We start from the raw sequence: 20,148 nt of genomic DNA, 5'->3' as shown, positions 1-20,148 counted from the left end.
ACGTACCGTCAGGCTCATAGCAATGTGGCTGACTCTGAACTGGCCTCCAGGCAATTACAGATGGACAATAAATGCTGACTCAGCCAGTGATGGCTACATCTCATGAACAGGTTAAACCAAAAAAGCTGTCATTAGGGTCTGCAGCATAGAAATATGCCCCTCGAGGTGGAAAAGCTTTTCAACACCTCCCCTCTAAACCTCCTAGCCCTTACCTTCAATCTATGCACCTCCACCCTGATCACTGATCTCTCCATCAAGGGAGAAAGTTTCTTCCTGTCTACCCTATCTACACCTCTAATGATTTGTTACAATCAAATCCCACCCCACCTCAATCTCCTCTGCTCCAATAAAAATAACCCCAGTTTGTCCAATCTCTCTCCATCATTGAAACTAGCAAGTTATTTGTTTAGTTGAGATACGTCACTGTGTTCCAAAGAAAGGCCATCCTGTTTCTCTCGCCACAGATGTTGCCAGACCTGCTGAGCTTGCCCAGGACTTTGTTTTTATCGGAATGTAACCAAACTCGTTGAAGACAGGGTTTTGAATGGACATTGGATCTCATTCTGAATTTTAAAATTTAGATGTGATTTTAGAAACTCAGACAACAACTGGAATGACTTTCATAGGGTAGGTACTCCACATGGGAACAGCAATTCAAGCACATTCTCAGTGTCTGTCATGGGAGATTATGAAGACAGACTGCATTGTTTTGGTTGGATTCCCTTCAGGTTGGAAGATTGACTGGTGGTGTGATTGAGATGGTAAAATAATTCAATACAGAAACTATTTCCTCTGATGGAAGAATCCAGAACAAGGGGCACAAAATTAAACTGAGAGCCAGGTCATTCAGAGGTGAGATTGGGAAGCATTTCTTCATACAAAGAACATAAAAGATAGAGGGGTTAGGATTTTCAGGAATTCAAGGTGCCAGTGTTGGACTGGGGTGTAAAAAGTTAAAAATCACACAACACCAGGTTATAGTCCAACAGGTTTATTTGGAAGCACTAGATTTCGGAGCACTGTTCCTTTATCAGGTGGTTGTGGTAGGATTTTCAGCACATTGACCCTTTTCCACAATTCACCGGGAGAGTCACAGACATTAGACCAATGGTAATGTCACTGGATTAGCAAATCAGAGACCCAGCTTAATGCTCTGGATGCCCGGGTTCAAATTCCACAAGACAGCTGGGGAAAAACATCTCAAACTGCAAACTAGTTCAGCTGTGGTGACCATGAGATGTTCATTGATTGCCATTAAAAACCATTTGGTTCACTGATGTCCTCAGCAAGGCAAATCCACTGTCCTTAGCTGGTCTGGCCTACTGGTGACACCAACAAAGATGTTACTGTCTGCTGCAAAAATTAAAAAGCCACTCAATTCATGGGAAATTGGGGATAGGCAACAAATGCAGGCCTTGCCAGCGATGCCCACATTCTATCAAAGAAAGTTAACATCACAGTTCATCTTCTCAAAACAAGAGTGCTGGAGAAACGTAGCAGAGTCTAACAACACTTGGGTCGTCAGCAGTTACCCATGGTCACATTCGCAAAATATTAACTTTTTTTCCTCGACAGATGCTGCCAGATCTGTTGAGTTTCTCCAGCAATCCTTATTTTGAGAAGATTTCCAGTATCCACAGTTCTTTGTTCATTATTATGGCAGATCTACTTCGAGACCTAAACATAATGGAAATCTGGAACTCCACCTACCCCCCCCACCTCCTTAAATATTGTAAATTCTGGACATTCAAGACTAAAATCAACAGATTTTTGTTAAATGTATTCAGGGATACAAAGCTAAGCTGGGTAAATGGAATTTACCTGATCAAACTGAACAACAAAACAGGTTTTAAGAATTGAAAGTTGCTATGTAAATTGTGAAATCATGTTCCGTATTGGCCAAGCAGGTCCATGAGATTCAATGCTGATGTTACGAGATGTCGAGCAGCTTCTGAATATTTCAGATATTGCTGGGCTCCAACCCTCCCTGAGTAAGGATGAGTGAATACAAAGGGAAGCCATTCATTCCCAACAGGACTTGGTATCCCTGGCGAATAAAGTAAAAGAATTTGATCTGCAGGTCCCTGTGCTACACAACCTTCATTCAAATTAGGCACATGCACCAAATCAGTAACAGAAGCAGACAGTGAATCTTTTAAACGGAATCATGCAAAAAGGGAAGCTGGCTTCACTTACAGTCGTCTGATACCAGATTCTGGCTGGGTTGCTGGCTTTGGCTGTAATTGTGGGGTTGGAGGGGGGTTTGAGGGCCCGTTGTCTTCCTCCAATTCTTCACTGTGAAAACAAGGTGGATCGTTAACATGAGCCTTTTGTGACAGAGTGAAGGATGACAATCCAAGTACAAAAACCCAGGTAGGAGGAACAAGTCTCTCTACCTTTTGTAATAAGCCATCTCTTCCTGAAGGAGGAACACCTTGGCCTTCAGCTCATTCCTTTCATGAAGGACATCCCTCAGCTCTTGTAATGTGAAGCGAGGTCGGTTAGGGTCATTTAAATCTAAAAGCGCCTTATCAGATTGAAAGTCTTCTTCACTGTCCGGCTCTGTCTGTTAAAAAAACGTATTTGTCAACATTTACCCAATAATTACTAGCAACAGAGAGTATCACTCACTCCCAATGTCCTAAGTAACATTTAGTTCAATAACATAAAAGTCCACACCATTAGCTGCACCAATCGACCCAATTATTTTTAGATCGTCATCTGTGCCCCCAAGTTCACTACATCATTGGCAAAAAAAATACAAAGACAAACCAATTCAAATTCTTTGAAAAGGGGCAGATCTTTGTCTCCAAGGAGGAGACAGGAAAGAACTGCCATAAATGTTTCTCATGATGTCATGAGCAAGCAATGATGTGACATCTACTGAGAGCAAATGCCACAACATGGAGCTGTCACAATCCCAAGAAAAGGCAAGTTGTCTTTAAGGAAATAAATCAGTTAGTACAAATGGATCAACAAAGCCATGTCAGGGTTATGCAATGTAATACCTCCTCTGGTTACAAAAGGCCATCAAACACAACCAAAACACAGCTGAAGGGGAAGCAATCTGCACAAATTTAAATCGCACAACAAATGCTCTGGGTTTGTTCATAAAAACTTAATGTTACCAAAGTCCACTAGGAGAGGCAACCTGCCATCCTTGTCAATGGATGATTCCTGTCCCATACTATCTGTAGAAGTTCTGTGGTCTCTGAAGTGGCACAGCAACCAATTTAGTTGTCCAGACAACAGGCCAATTGATAATGGACAAAGTCGCAAGAAAACTATCAATATAACCCACACAGCAAAACTTTTATCAGGTGGGTCAACATCTCAATGTGAAAGAGCTCAGCTGTAGCTGAATCACGTTTTAACTTCAAGTTGCAATGTATGGCTCTCCCTCCAAAATCCACCTGGCGGTTAGAACATTTGAAAATAAAATATCATTCAGCAGTCCAATAAACACACTTGCAATTGGAAAAACGAGAGACAGCTCAATATAATCAGTGCCGTGATTGAACAATCTATGGAATGGATACCATGGGACAAATTGTAAAGGTTCACAGGGAAGGCAGGGTCAAGTGGAGGCAGAATTTTTTTTTACATTCTCTGGTGGGTTGTAGATGTCACTGACAAGACTGCATTTGTTACCTTTCCCTCAAACTGAGTGGCTTGCTATGCCATTTCAGAAGGCAGCTTACTGTGGGTCTGGAGTCATATTTAGGCCAGGTCTGGTAAAGGTGTGGATCATAAAAGTGGAGATAATTTACTTTGGCTGAGTGGCCCCCTTCTCCATTGTATATTCTACAAAAAGGTAAACCTGATAAATGTTTGTATTCCAGATAATCTGTACTTACTGATGCTGAAAGTCATAATTACTAAAGGTAGTTGATTTTATTTCTATACATATACTTATATTTTCAAAATTAAAACTGCAGAGCTTTCAAACTTACAAACACTCTTTGCTACATCTGTGCTACGTTTTGGAAGTTTGTGTGGTGGTATCTCACATCGTAGTAGAACATCAGCACTAACCAGGTTCTTGAGCCAGAACACAGAGAAAAACACTGCAGTAGTGCATTAAAACAGCTGGAATGTCAGAAAGTAGAACATAGGTCATTCTATGGGAGAACTGAACCAGAGCTGACAAGGTTAATTCCAACTGCAGTGTCAACACCACCCCCTGGCCTCTTACTTTCTGCTGAAAAGAATGTCTCAGATACCAAAGTGACCTTGTCCTTGTTATTAAGCAGAATTCATTTTGATAAAATGATATTTTTAAAATAATTAATGTTCATGGGTCTCTCCAAAGATAGTGCTGAACTGTCTGCTTGAACCACTGCAGTTGTGGGGTGTTTCAGTGCCAGTGTCGTTAGGGAAAGAGTTCCAGGATTTTGACCCAGCGACAGTGAAGGAGGGGACAATACATACCTGAGCCAGGGTGATGAGAGACTAGGTGGTGATGATTTTCCCATGATATTGCCACTTACGTCCTGAATGTTATTGGAGTTTGTGGGATCAGTAGGTGCTGAAATTACACTCGGACCCATCGTGGGCCAAAGAGAGAGAGGACAGGAAGTGGTTCAACCCTCTATTCCAGGACTATCCAGCCTGACGCCAGCATCCATCACTCCTGCCTCAACATTCATCTCTACACTCTGGGTGCAAATCAAAACGTACAAACGAATGAGCAGTCTTTTGTATTTGGTTAAGCTGAAGGGGTTGGAAAGGCAGAATGGTCTCCATGTTACTGAAATATTTGGCCTTTTAAAAATGTCAACGGCATGTTAAAGAAGCAATTATATACTGGAGGCAAGTATACATTTCCAAACATCCTCCCTCCTCGAGGGTTTTATTTGCAGTTTCACCTTAGCAAACTTTTCTTTACCACAAACACAAAGGTCAGCTCTGAACTCCACTATCCAACACATGCTCAGCTAATATGAGTAAAGCAGTCCTCAGGAATATCGCTTTTGTTTTGTTTTCAAATTAGTTTTAATACATAGCGCAAATTTTACTATTTCACACATTATAAGGTGAGATTTAAAACACAAACATAATTGTCCACAGGCAAAACAGCTCAACCTTGGATGTGCACACAGCAAACTGTAACACGACTAAAGCATTACCATGAAATACTCCCTTTCACATTCCTCAATGTTCGGGAAGAAAGCAAGCTGCTGTACCTGAAAGCAATGAAGAGAGCAACGATAGATTACTCAGACAGACTCCTGTCCATAGGCAGTGAATGTGGTTAAAGCTGCCAGTTACACACTGAAGGAACATTAGAACATTTCAGAAATCAGATCTTTTGCATGCCCTAGAAATATACTTCACATAACAGCCACAGAAATGAATCCTACTTCTTTTTTATCTAAATGTAGGTTCTCTGAACATAAAGCCAAGGAAACACATTCAAGGCAAATGCTTCAGAGTAAGTGTGGAAAACTGAAGAAATCCCATTTGTCCTCAAAAATGGATCCACAATATAAACACACCAGTGCGGTCAAATAAATCCCAGCTTTGATTCTGGACTTGAGGTTGTATGTAAATCTGAACTGCTGCAAAGAGCCATTCATTCCCCATGCTTGATAAAAACAGAAAGAACACAACAAATCTACATTTCTATCCTGAAATGATCCAAAGCACTTCACAGCCTATTTAATGTTTAGAACAGTAATCGCAACTGATTGATTTCATTGAATCCTGTTGATCTCGTCAAAAAGACCTTTGGCAGGCCATTCGGTCCATCAAGTCTGTACTACCAATGAGATCATGGTTGATCTGCTCATCCTCAACTCCACTTTCCTGCCTTATTCACAGTACCTTTGATTCCTTTACTGACTAGAAATCTGTCTGTCTCAACCTTGAACACACTTAACGATCCAGTCCTGAAAACCTTCTGTAGAAAATAATTTTACAGATTAACTACCCTCAGATCAGAAATTCCTTCTCAGCTCGGTCTTAAACAGGAAACCCCTCAAGGATCCCTTGCGTGCAAATTAGCTTTCTTTTCTAATATCACAACACTGAAGACATCAGAAGCTCATCATTCACTGAGTTCACGAAATGGGTTTCTGAAATCTAAGTTTTTGTTGTAATGCCCACAGCTGTAGGAAACTGAATGAATGAAATCAAAGGGTGATTTGCTGGTGGTGTCATGGTTTGTCCATTGATAGCACATTTTGAAGCTGCAGCTGTTTCCCTGATGCCCAGTTAGGAACTTGTGCAGAGTGTGCACACCCATGTTCACCTGTGTGAAAGGCTCCAGCTCTGAACACTAACCCAGAGTCTGAGTCTGCCTGTCCTGCTGGAAGCATTCCCAAGGCACAAATAAACAATGAGGCCCAAATGTACCACCAAATAAATCAACTGAGCACACAGGCCTACAGTAGTTGAATGGGACACTAGTAACTCTATCCCCCTCTATGCAGAAGACATCAATTTTCCAATTTTACACTGTGTGCACCTTGAACTGTTTGACGACAGGGGCGTCACATCTGCCTTGATCTTGCCTTCACTTGCTAAACATACAAATGCACTTTCCAGTAGATGACTTAGTGCACTGCTCTCTAGTAGATAATGGAAAGATGAAACTTGAACCATTCTTACTTGGTGAATAATTATACTGAACCACTCAAGATCCCAGAATATTCTCAGGCATAAGGAAAGAAACAATATACCTTCAATTGGTCATCTCCATTTTGTGTGGGCTGTCCATGGAATTTCTCCCTCAGCTTCCCAATTTCCATTCTCATGTTTCCCATTTCCTGTTCTTTGGTCTGCAAAGTGGTTTCAAGCTCCACCTTCTGCTCAATCAACCCTTTCCCCTGTGCATCGATCACTGTCACCTTGTGTCGCAGCTCATGGTTTATCTTCATCAGCCTGTTCTGCTGCAGCTGTAACTGAAAGGGATAGAACGACCAGGGCATCACTCAGTGAAAGGGTCAGTGAAACGTTACACTCAAATCCAGAAGACTGCGACACGTTATAACCCCATCCTAAAGACAACAACATCTTCAGATATTTAGAGCAAACTATTTCTTCATTATACATGTATATAACAAAGTGTCACCAGTTAAGACTTGAGTACATTATCTGTTTTGATGCCAGCTAAGAACCAGTACAGATTTGAACCATGTGAATTTCTCTTCTGAATGATAGGATCCCTGACAGTGAGCACTCTCAGAATCCACAGGGAATGCTAAACCAGATTAAGGATCCCAATCCGTGGACTGGACCTTGAAACAAAATCCTTGCAACCCAGAAGTGAGAGTGTTATCCACAGAGTCACAGTCGAGGCTCAATCACCAGAAATCATCAGGTGACACACTCAGCTTCATGCTCAACATTAAACAGTAAATTTGCACAGTAAAAGGTCACTGAATAATTATCGGAATAGGTAGAAGCGCTGTGATAAACTTGATTACCCTGATACAGAAGCAAAAAATTCTGGGAATACCTAACAGGTTAAACAGCATCCATGCAGGAAAAAGCATGTCAATGACCTTTCAAAAAACGAATGTAAAAATCCAAGATTCTTGATGTTTGGAACAATTCCTACAAATTGGAGGCTACCTAATGTAGCCCCACTAGTTTAAAAGGAAGGTAGAGAGAGAACAGGGAATTATAGACCATTGTACCTGATGTCGGTAGTGGGGAAGATGCTAGAGTCAATTCTTAAGGATGTTATAGCAGAGCACTTAGAAAACAACAGAAGAATCAGACAGAGTCAGCATAGATTTATAAAAAGGAAATCAGCAGGATATGGGCCAAATACTGGCAAATGGGATTAGATCAATTTCGGCTATCTGGTCAGCATTGGACAGAAGGATCTGTTTCTGTGCTGTACATCTCTATCACTCCTGGCATTCTTCAAAGATATAACTAGTTGAGTCGATAAGGGAGAGCCAGTGGATGTGGTTTATTTGGACGTTTGAAAAGTCCTATGTAAAAGACTCGTGTAAAATTAAAAGTGCGTGGGATTGGGGATGCTGTATTGAAATGAATAGAAAATTGGTTAGCAGATAGGAAACAAAGAGAAGGAATAAATGGATCTTTATGTGAATGGCAGGCAGTGATTAACTGAGTACTTCAGGAATCCCAGCAATTCACAGTGCATGTTAATGATTTACACAAGGGAACTAAGTGCAATATTTCCAAATTTGCAGATAACATGAAGCTGGATGGGAGACTGAGCTGTGAGGAGGAGGCAGAGGTGTTGCAACATAATGTGGACCGACTGAGTGGGTGGACAAATACATCGCAGATACACTATAATCTGGAAAATTGAGGTTATCCACTTTGGTAACAAAAATAGAAAGGCAAACAATTAGTTGAATGGCTGTAAATTGAGAGGGGGGAATGTTCAATGAGACCTGAGTTTCCTGACTTTCCTGCTGAAAGTAGGTGTGTGGGTGCAGCAGGCAGTGAAGAAGGCAAACTGTGTTTCTAGAATGTGACTTGAAAGAAGTTCTGGGATTTTATAGAGTTGATCTCATTGAAATATTTAAAACTCTTAACAGGTTTTATATGGTAATTGCTGATTGCTCCTGGCAAGAGTCTAGAAAACAGGATTCCAGTAACAGGACAAGGGGCTGGCCATTTAGGATGGAGATAAGGAGAAATTTCTTCACTTAGAGGGTTGTTTATAGGGCGAGGATTTGAGTACAGGAACATGGACATCTTGCTGCAATTAGATAGGGCATTGGTGAGACCACAGCTGGAATATTGTATGCAGGTTTGGTCCGAGAAAGGATGTGCCTGCTATCGAGGGAGTGCAGAAAATGTTTATCAAATTGATTCCTGGGATGGCAGGACTGAAGCAGGAGGAGAGGTTGAGTCCATTAGGATTGTATTCACTGGAGTTTAATAGAATGAGGAGGGATCTCATAGAAACCTATAAAATTCAAACAGGACTGAACAGGAAGGAAGGATGTTCCCGATGGTGGGAGAATCCACAGCCGGGGTCATGGTTTAAGGATAAGGAGAAAACCTTTTAGGACTGAGATGAGGAGAAATTTCTTCACCCAGAGAGTGGTGAGCCTCTGGAAGTCACTATCATCAAAAGTGGTTGAGGCCAAAATATGTGTTTTCAAGAAGGAAATAGATATAGCTCTTGTGGCTAAAAGGATCAAGGGATATGGGGGGGGAGGGGGCAGGATTAGGAAAATTGAGTTTCATGGTTAGCCAGGACTGTACTGAATAGTAGAGCAGACTTGAGGGGTTGAATGGCCTACTCCTGGTATCTTCTATGTTTCAATTCCCACAGCTCTATCGGTCACAGGCTAGGAATGCCACAGTGAAAAACTCACATTCTGCGTCTGCAAAGCCTGTTCATCATTTCAAAGGCACAAGTCAGGAGTGTGATGCAATGGTCCCACTCGCCTGAATGGGTACAGCTCCGACAACACTCAAGAAGCTCAACACTATCCACATCAAAGCAGCTCAACTGATTGACACCACATCCACCATCTTCAACACTCACTCACTCCACCACCAACACAGAATTTGCAGTGTGTGTTACCTATAAATGCAGCAGTAATATAGCAAAGCTTCTTGAACATCACCTTCCTAACCTGCAGTCTTTACCATTTAGAAGTACTTTGCAGCCTGCAACACATTATCGATGGGGATGAGCACCTCGCCAAGACTTTCCCTATGCCTCCACTTCTCAACTTTAAATAACCGCCAAACCTTAAACAGACCATTGTCCACAGCAAATTGCCCAGCCTTCAAAATAACATTGACAACAAGACCATACAACCCTGTCAATGGCAACCACTGCAAGAAGTGTCAGAGTATCAACATGGATACTACCATTACACATGGGGACACCACCCACCATACACACAGCAGGTAGTCATATCACTCGGCCAATGTTGTCTATCTCATACATGGCAGACAAGGATGCCCCAAGGCATGGTACATTGATGAGACCAAGCAGACGCTATGACAACAGATGAATGGACACCGCACAACAATCACCAGGCAGAGATGTTCTCTCTGAGGCAGGGAACACTTTAGCTGCAGCCTGGGATCTTCACGTGACTTCGAGATACACAACAATGCAGAGTAGCCAAGCAAAGGCTGATAGCGAAGTTCAGTACCCATGAGGGTGGCCTCAACTGGGACCTTGGGTTCATATCACACTACAGGTGACCTCACTGCACGATACACTCACACACACACCATTACATACTCTCACACTCACATAGACCCTCTCTCATAGACACACTCTCTCAAACACACACACACACCTACGCACACACCCTCTCAGAGGCATACACTCTGTCACACTCACGCACACACTATGCCAAGTATACATATACACACACACACACACACACGTGTCTATGGTTGAATTTGTACTTGCAGAACTTAATTGCAGATACATTCTAATTTGTTCAAAAAGTACACAATCTGCAGACAGCAAATGCAGGCAGTCAATCCATGTAACATTTGATAAATTACTACTTTGGAAAAAGAACCAGTCTGACTCAAGACAGGCTCTAACCTCACACCTATGTTTGTCTGAGCTGAGATGTCACCTTTTCCTTTTTATAAAACCTTAGGTTATCTCTAAAATGTGACTTGAAAGAGGTCCTGGGATTTTATAGAGCTGATCTCATTGAAATATTTAAAACTCTTAACAGGTTTGATATGGTAATTGATGATTACTCCTGGCTAGAGTCTAGAAAACAGGATTCCAGCAACTGAATAAGGGGCTGGCCATTAAGGATGGAGGAGACATTTCCTCACTCAGAGGGTTGTGAATCTTTGAATTTTCTAAGGAACTGAGATTCTCATTTATTGGGAACGTAAAGGACTGCTATCGAGAGATTCTCAATTTGTCAGTATAGTTGGGAGTATTGCAGTCGGTGTAGTAAATCAGCACTCTCTTAAATAGTAGAGCATGCCTACTCCTGCTCCTATTTTTGAAATTATTACATAACACCCATAACAGACTACCCTGCTCAGACAAACAAGCTGAACTCCAGTGAATGTGGGACTTGGTCACAGCCCAGTGGCACAGTAAATGTAGTTGTTACTCCCTTGAAATTCTTCTCTTGCACAGACCTCAGGTCCCTGTGCGTTAGCAAATTCCAAAACCAAAAGTCAATTAATTGATGTGGTAATCGGTGTTTGTGGATCCTCGAAGCAGCTGTGCAGCTTTGAGGGAATGTGACATGGGGTGCCCACATTTCAGAATTTCCAGCACCAGGTCCCTAGCAGAGAACCTGCTATTCAGAAATTAAAACAAATTGCAGGAGAAACTCAGCAGGCCTGGCAACAACTGTGGAGAGAGAAACAGAGTTCATGTTGAGTCCAATATGACTTCCCCTTCGTGTGTACAATTAACATTGACATGACATGCATTAGAGGTACATTAATTTCATCTCTCCACTCTGCAGGCATCCTGCCTCTATCCCTGATGAAGGGCTTTTGCCCGAAACGTTGATTTTCCTGCTCTTCGGATGCTGCCTGACCTGCTGTGCTTTTCCAGAACCACTCTAATCTAGACCCCCATACATTAATTTCAGTCCAGGCTGAAGAGACAAACACTTACGGCTTCAACATCTTCGTTTTTGAGAGTTAATTCTCGGTCTTTAGCTCTGAGCTCATCCCGCTGTTTATCAACCACTTCCTTTAGCTTCTTCATCACTTGCCATTCTCTTTCTGACATCCCAGCTAAAAGACAAGAGAAATCAGCACATGACTGTTGGTGATTGCCAATGGAAAGGATTTTAATCCATTTTGATGATGTGAGCATCATTGGTTTTTACTGATAACCCTACGTTCATGATTCAAAGCCATGTATTTTGCTTGACATTGTGCCTCAGGTGAGACTGATATTCACTGGGTCACATGAATATGATGAGATCTTAAAAATCACAATACCAGGTTATAGTCCAATAGGTTTATTTGTAAATACTAACTTTTGGAGTGCTGCTCCTTCATCAGGTAACTAGTGGGACAAGGTTATAAGACACAGAATTTATAGTAAAAGATTATTGTGTCATGCACCTGATACAATATACTAAACAAAAACCGAGATTGCTGTTAAGTCTTTCATCTTTTAAAATGGGCGGCACGGTGGCACAGTGGTTAGCACTGCTGTCTCACAGCGCCAGAGACCCGGGTTCAATTCCCGCCTCAGGCGACTGACTGTGTGGAGTTTGCACGTTCTCCCCGTGTTTGTGTGGGTTTCCTCCGGGTGCTCCGGTTTCCTCCCACAGTCCAAAGATGTGCAGGGAAGGTGAATTGGCCATGCTAAATTGCTCGTAGTGTTGGGTAAGGGGTAAATGTAGGGGTATGGGTGGGTTGCGCTTCGGCGGGTCGGTGTGGACTTGTTGGGCCGAAGGGCCTGTTTCCACACTGTAAGTAATCTAATCTAATCTAAAAAAAAAAAATGGGTTGCAGGTTTTGGTTCGTTAATATGTAAATCCCAGAACTTCTTTCAAGGCACATTCCCAAGAAAATTTGAGGTTTAATAAAAAAAAGTGTGACATCTCAGTCCAGACAACACATTAAAGGTGTGAGGTTAGAGTCTGTCGGTATTCCAACCTTGAGTCGGGGAGGGAGCAAGAGGGGGAGTGAGGGAGCGAGAAGAGAGAGTGAGTGCCTGGTACAGCATGAGAGAGAGATGGAGGATAAACCTGTGAATGGCTGTGTGCAGGGCATATGTGCTGTGTGAATGAGAAAGGGTCTGCATGAGTGTGTATGTGAGTGTGAGAGAGAGACAGAGAGAGAGAGAGAGAGAAAAGAGGGTGCGTGAGAGAGTGCGTGACAGAGAGAGAGACAGAAAGAAGAGTGTATCAGCCTCTGCTCAGCCACTCTGCGTTGTTGCGTATGCCAAAGTCCATCTTGGAGGATGGTCACACGAAGATCCGACACCAAATCAAAGTTACCATTTCAGGTCCACTGACTGTTCTTCAGAACTGATGGTAGCTTGGAAAATGTTGGTTTACATGCAGAAGATAGACAGGGAGAACAGGATAGGAATAAACAATAAGAAAGCAAACAACCCAAAGAGAGTGAAGAACAATTCTACAGACAAAGGAGTCGATAACAATCTGGCTGGGAGGCAGAATAGCTGTTAATGGAGACTGTTAGTGGTGAATAGGTATGGTGTAATGACAGGCTATGTGATAACAAGGCCTGGTTTTTGTGGTAGGGGGCTAGGACATGGGAGAGTTCAGCCCCTAAAATTATTGAACTCTATATTGGGTCCGGAGTCCCCAAGCGGAAAATGAGGTGCTGTTCTTCCAGTTAGCGCTGAACTTCACTGCAGCATTGTAGCAAGCCTGAGACAGAGGTGTTGGCCAGCTAACAGGCTGGGGTGTTAAAGTGGCAGGCAACTGGAAGCTCGAGACTTTTTGCGGGCAAAATGTAGATGGTTCTGCAAAGCAGTCACCCAGTCTATTCTTCGTTTCCCCAGTGTAGAAGAGACCACATTGTGAGCTGTGAATGCAGTAGGTTGGATTGTGAAAAGTGCATGTAAAGTGCTGCTTCACCTGAAAGGTACATTTGGGCCCTTGGATACCGAGGAGGGAGGGGGTAAATGGGCAGGTGTCACACCATCAGCAGTTGCAAGAAGACTCCATTCCATTGCCTTTGTTATGATGAGGCCACTTCGACAAGGGAGCTTCTGAAATGTCCACCTTCTTTCTCAACTGAGGATTCCCCAGCACCATTGTCAAGTGGGCACTCAACTGGGCCTGACCCATCTCCTGCATTCCCCTTCTTCCCACCTACAACAGCAATAGAGTTCCCCTTTGTCCTTACCTACCATCCCACCAACGTACACATCCAGAAGATCATCAGCCACCATTTCTGTCTCATTTCAAGTGAGATTCCACCACCAGACATATTCTCCACCCCTCCCTTGTCCGCCTTTTGCAGGGACCATTTCCTCTGGGACACCCTGGACCACTCTTCCTTCACACCCAACACCCCTCCACAGAAGCTACCCCTGCAACTGCTGAAGGTATGACACCTGCCCATTTTCATCCTCCCTCCTCAGTATCCAAGAACCCAACGTACCTTCCAGGTGAATCTGCACTTCTCACTGCATTTACTCTCGCAATGTGATCTCCTCTAAATTGGGGAAACTAAGCGTAGACTGGCTGACTACTTCGTGGGACATTTATATTCTGCCTGCAAAAACAACCCTGAGCTTCCAGTTGCCTGCCACTTTAAAACACCACCCTCTTGCCCAGGCAATATCACTGTCTCAGGCTTGTTGCAGTGCTCAAGCAAAGCTAGAAGAATAGCACCTCATTTTCCGCTTGAGGACTCTGCAGCCCTCAAACCCAATATGGAGTTCAAGAATTTTAGGGCCTGAACTCCCCCATGTCCTAGACCCCTACTATACACACCAGGTCATTCGCACCACACTACTGCCACACATTTTGACTCTGATCTCCAGCATCTGCAATCCTCACTTTCTCCTTGTTACCACATAGTCTGCCATTACACACGAACTATTGTTAGCCACTAATAGTCTCCATTAACAGCTATCCACCCTCCCAGTCAGATCATTATTGGCTCCTTTGTCTAAAGTTTCTTCGCTCTCTTTGGGCTCTATTCTACCTATCATTTACTCCTCTCCCCTCTCCCCCCCACCCTAACTTCTGCATATAAACTGACATTTTCCTAGCTACCATCAATTCTAAGGGTTACCCAATCTGAAATGTTAACTTTGATTTCTCTTCACAGATGTCACTAGATCTGCTGTGCTTTTCCAGCAACTTCAGTTTTTGTTACTGATTTACAGTATCCACAGTTCTTTCCGGTTTCCTTTTAAATCTTTCAACTCTCACCTCAAACCTATGCCCTGTAGGTTTGGACTCCCCTACCCCAGGGAAAAGATCTTGTCTATTTACTCTATCCATGCCACTCATGGTTTTATAAACCTCTAAAACGTCACCCCTCAGCCTCCGACACTCCAGGGAAAATAGCTGCAGCCTGTTCAGCCTCCCGCTTTAGGTCAAATATTCCAATTACGAGCACTGATTTATTTACATAATGTGTTGAATTGGTTGTGGTATATTGGGCCGAGGACAGGGAGATGTCACAAAAAACAAGGTACTCTCAAGATCCTTTAAACCTGCAGAAAACACCTCTGTTAAATAATGAGAGTTTCAGAGTAAGTAAAAATAGGACTGAAGGTATTCTGGATTTGGCCCCTGAAGAACAAATCTTTCAAACCAGACTTATTTGAAAGGTTGACACAAATATTTGATTATGAATCATTAAGTATGAGACAGGAAATAAATACTGGTTATGATTTTTAAAGATCAATTGTCCATCTGGTCATACTACCAGCAGAGTATTAGAATGATGATGCATTGCAGACCCACATACTATTCTGGGTGTGAATTTCTCAGCCTGTAAGGCATCAGCTGAAGCCATGAGCTTCAGATCCCATAACACAGACCCAGATTACGCTGCAAACTCCTGCTAGAAAGCGTCCAATAATAGTTCCTCTCTGTAACAAGACTGTTAAATGCTGTTTTGAGGGCAGCACGGTGGCACAGTGGTTAGCACTGCTGCCTCACAGCGCCAGAGACCCAGGTTCAATTCCCACCTCAGGCGACTATCTGTGTGGAGTTTGCACATTCTCCCCGTGTCTGCATGGGTTTCCTCCGGGTGCTCCTCCCACAGTCCAAAAATGTGCAGGTTAGGTGAATTGGCCATGCTAAATTGCCCATAGTGTTAGGTGAAGGGGTAAATGTAGGGGAATGGGTCTGGGTGGGTTGCGCTTCGGCAGGTCGGTGTGGACTTGTTGGGGTGAAGGGCCTGTTTCCACACTAAGTAATCTAATCTAATCTAATTCAGTTCAGGACATAGTATGCTCTTGATTATGGATTCAATTAATAAAATATCCAGTGTGACATTGATATAGCCAACAGCCTGCAGAGAATTAATAGTCAACTCTAATTTGCACCAGGAACTGGGAAGCACTAAATTTGGAGTGAACCTATTTCTCACTCCCATTTCACTGAGAGTGGAAATAACTTTAACCTGTCCTGTTCCATAAGAAAACTGAAAAGATTGAGAGAAATGCTGGTTTTATCAAATTTACTATCTATTGAAAGCAGGGGAAGGTGTGTGCAAAATCTGTATTCCATCCATTAAACAGAGTTTTAGCTTCTCTGTCACTGTGGACATCTGCAACCAACAGTTTAGGCCAGAGTCCAGACTAGATCTTTCTCATACACACAGTGTTCAAAGTTACTTGCGCTAATTATTATTATTGGATGTTTTGTTGGTGGTAACAATATACACATCACTTCAATAATGACGTGACCTTTGGTATTTTAATGTCTTTCCATATATTGCAGGATAAATATACGTCATCACGGGCTAACAAGAAACTCAGAATTGGATTTATCCATTAAGGTGCAGGCATTATATTTTTAGGTGACAGACTGCCAAGATTTTTATCATGCCCAGTATTTGAAATAATGCCCTCTGCAAGTTCTAGTTCACCTCTGAGTGTGTGTAATAGCTGTTGGAGTGAGAGAGAGCAGAAGAGGTCCACAAGATTGTGTCTCAGCTTAGCACCCAGGGGACAAAAATAACTTTACAGTTTAATGTCAGTGGGTCCCTTGCATGTTTCGAAGATAGATTTTGAATTCTGTTTCTATTTCAGTCCTCACATCACATCTCAGCATTCTGAAAATACAGACTGGAGTTGCAATGCACTTCAAAATGTCAAGGCACTCATTGCTTGAAGCATGCTAAGATAAAGTATTCTATGTAAGTGTGAACATTATTAGAAGTCAAAGTGTCAAGCTAAGTCAACGAAGTGTAGGTAGACAATCTTTATCCAAAATCTCGAAGGCTTTTTTGTGGAGTTTTTTTTCTCTTTAACAAGGTTGTTTGGCGTGCAAACAGTTAACCCAAGTCACCACCCACTCAATGCGTGTCACCAGATGCAACGGGTGGGGTGGGGCCCAGCACCGGCAGGCCTCGATTCTTTCTCAAGGCCCCATTTTATTTAGCGAGTGTATTCCTCCAGTAAGATTTTTAAAAATTTCACCAAACTATCATTTATTCTGAAATACAAAAATTCTGAATTCTTAAAACAAGCTGGTCCCGAGCATTTTGGATAAAGGATCGTGCACCTGTATGGCCTAACCTGATCACATCTTTTACATCCATATGAGGGACTACCCAGGAGCCTCCTTCAGTACCAACATCAATCAACAGTGTGACTTCTGATTCAGAAATGAGAGTGCGGCCAACCAAACCATGGCTAAATAATGAGAAATAATTATAAAGATATCTAAAAGTATAGACAAAGAGGAAAGTTTTAAAGAGTGTCTTAAAGGTGGAGGGAATGCCAGAGTTTACAGATGGAGACAAAGCTGCCAATGGTAAAATAACGGGAGTAAAGGATGCATATGAGGCCACAGCTGGAGAAATATTGAGGTATTGGAGGAGGCTAAAGAGATAGGGAGGGATGAGACTATAAGTGATTTAAAGACAAGGATGAGAAGTTTAAAAATTAAGTTGTTACCTAATCAGGAGCCCAAGTCAGACAGTGAACAAAGACTTTGTGCAGTTCTAACATGGCCAGCAGAGTGCTGGTTGAGTTGAATTTTATTGAAGGTGGAAGCTGGGAGCCGAGTAAGGAGCACTCTTGAATAGGTGAGTCTAGCAGTAACAAACCCAGGGATAAGATATTTCAACAGCAGTCAGCTGACACAGAGGCAGAATTAGGCGATACAAGGAAACAGAGATTGTTGTGGTGACTGAAAACAATGGCCTTGGATTTTCCACGTGTTAAATTGCAGAAGGTCATGATTCACCCAAGAAGGAACATGGTTTGCACAGTTGGTAAGGGAGACAGAAGAGAGAGAAGCAGTGTGACAAATCACAGAAGGGGCAACAAAGAGGGCTGTTATCAATGTTGAATTATTATCCTTCTATTTTCCATCGTTCGTTGAGAGAGAACTGTCCAATAGCCAAGAATTGGAACAGCTTGGATGTATTGTGGCCTCGCTGTCCATGTGGGATTCAATCCTGGTAGGAAGCACATGCACCTCTGGGCCAGTCCTCCTGATTCAACTTGGGTGGGATACACGTGGGATATCGTCAAAGAGACAAATGGTCAATTCGAGGAAAATAAAGTTTTAGACAAGAAGGAACAGAACACAGCAATTCTCTAGATAGAGATGAAGGCTCAAATTCTTTAACTGCCGTGGTGAATTTGATCTTGCATTCTCTGGAATATTAATCAAGTAAAATAAACACAACACCACTCTCACATGCAGTGCAAAAGTCAGCGAAGTTGTTCAGGGCACCTGAACAGGGGAATTAAAATATATTATTCACTGATGCCACTGGTCTCATTGTCCTGTCAGCCTGAAAATACATTTTGGTTTCCACCCTTCAATGTCTAATTCTCTTAGTTAGAATTAGTGAGTGCCACAACATAAGAGACCATTTGGCCCATTGAGTGTGCATTGGCTCTTTCAAAGAGCAATCCAGTTAGTCTCTGCTCTTTCCTCAGAACTCTCAATTATTGTTCTCCTTCAAGTATTTATCAAGTTCCCCTTTTAAAGGCTGCTATTGAATCTATCAGGTAGCACATTCCAACTCTTAACTGCTCATGTAAAAGGTTTTGCATTTTGCTTCTGAATGTTTTTCTAACCACCTTACATTTGGATGCACTAGTACTGCATGTATATCATTTCAATAGCAAACACATAGCCATGTTTACTCAAATTAATTCCGCTCTTTTAGTTCTAGGCATTCCTTCATTATTAGTCCATACAGGGTGAGGGAAACAGTTGTTTCAAGCAAACTGACTCAGAAAACTTCTTGTTGTTTTTACCTTCCTGTTTCAGGATTTCTTCTTCAGTCAGGCTTATATCTTTGTGAGAAAGGTTCATCGTCAGCTGTTTGTTTTCCTCTTGGAGTTTTGCGATCTGAGTGAGTAAATCCTGAGCCTCCCCTCTCCACACGTCCTCGACCAGCACGAGCTCCTGATCAAAGATAGTCGAATTAGAAAGATCATAGGACCCTGTTCCTGTGACCCTGCCTCCCCACCTCTCACACATACGTGCACACATAGGAAGCTGGCCTATACATTAGTTGCTCCATTGCATTTCAGGAAAAATATAGTGTGCTCTTCGGAATTACTGACAATTCATGTTCTGGAGGAAGTAGAGAAGGGAAAGTTTTATTACTTAAGAACTTGATCAACAATTTTATCAATTTCGGACATTGTCATTCTCTAAATATTAATAATAAATAATAACAACAATAATGCACAAAATTAATAGCTATTCTCATGGCACAGATGATCAGAATCCAGAGACCAGCTGTTTATTGCAGTTACAGAGAGTCAAAGTGGTGTAAGCCACTATTTATGCTTCACCTTAACTCATCTCAACCACTGTCCCATTGTTCTAAATGTTCTAATAGGAGGAGTTTTGGGTCACTGTTCAAGTATCCTTACAGAAAAATGACAAGAACAGGTAAATCCAGCTAAGTGTACCTGTTCTTCACCGTACTGATCCAAGGCTTCTCCAAAATTGGCCACATCATTCCTGCCTTGATCCCTTGGGGTTGCAAAGAAGAAGAGACTTAGTCTTTGAAACAGTCTCATGATCCTATAGCTCTCCTTTTCATCTCTCTTGTTCTGGTAGACATTCATCACTGTCTTCCTTCATGAGGAGTGTGGTTACTTCTTTCCAAACTCTACTGCATAGGAAGAGGAAGGAAGCAGGCACATGGGAACATGACCAGTACCGCCTGCTTGAGCGATATAGTGCCATTCAGTGTCTTTGGGGGGGGGGCACAGTGCTCACTCCACTGTCTCAAGGACAACCTGGATTGTGCTGGTTTCACCACTGACAAAGAATAAAGAACAAAGAAAATTACAGCACACGAACAAGCCCTTCAGACCCTCAAGCCAGCGCCAATCTGGATCCTCTATCTAAGCCTGTCCCCTATTTCCAAGGGTCTGTGTCCCTTTGCTCCCTGCCCATTCATGTATCTGTCTAGATACATGTTAAATGACACTATCGTGCCAGCCTCTACCACCTTCGCTGGCAAAACGTTCCAGGCACCCACCAACCTCTGCATAAAGAGCTTTCCACCTATATTTCCCTCAAACCTTTCCCCTCT

General features: G+C 42.5%; 1 protein-coding gene across 5 annotated transcripts in view; it reads right to left on the bottom strand.

The window, feature by feature from the left end:
• rilpl1 (Rab interacting lysosomal protein-like 1) overlaps positions 1-20,148 on the bottom strand; it is a 52,635-nt gene that overhangs the window by 11,502 nt on the left and 20,985 nt on the right. For 3 of the 5 annotated variants that reach the window (XM_043692642.2, XM_043692641.2, XM_087999819.1), the window contains exons 2-7: positions 18,851-19,001; positions 11,570-11,691; positions 6,684-6,905; positions 5,130-5,186; positions 2,397-2,566; positions 2,197-2,295 (exon numbers count right to left, since the gene is read on the bottom strand). In XM_043692642.2, the coding sequence (XP_043548577.2) occupies positions 2,197-2,295; positions 2,397-2,566; positions 5,130-5,186; positions 6,684-6,905; positions 11,570-11,691; positions 18,851-19,001 (821 nt within the window). The remainder of the gene's footprint in view (positions 1-2,196; positions 2,296-2,396; positions 2,567-5,129; positions 5,187-6,683; positions 6,906-11,569; positions 11,692-18,850; positions 19,002-20,148) is intronic. The other 2 variants (XM_043692644.2, XM_043692643.2) reach the window with 1 other exon arrangement.

The sequence above is a fragment of the Chiloscyllium plagiosum genome, unplaced genomic scaffold, assembly GCF_037043375.1.
Source record: "Chiloscyllium plagiosum isolate Xiang-an unplaced genomic scaffold, Cpla_swu_hap1 HiC_scaffold_24, whole genome shotgun sequence".
Taxonomy (NCBI): domain Eukaryota; kingdom Metazoa; phylum Chordata; class Chondrichthyes; order Orectolobiformes; family Hemiscylliidae; genus Chiloscyllium; species Chiloscyllium plagiosum.
The sequence above is the reverse complement of the archived record's forward strand: the minus strand, read 5'-3'. Positions and strand labels throughout refer to the sequence as shown.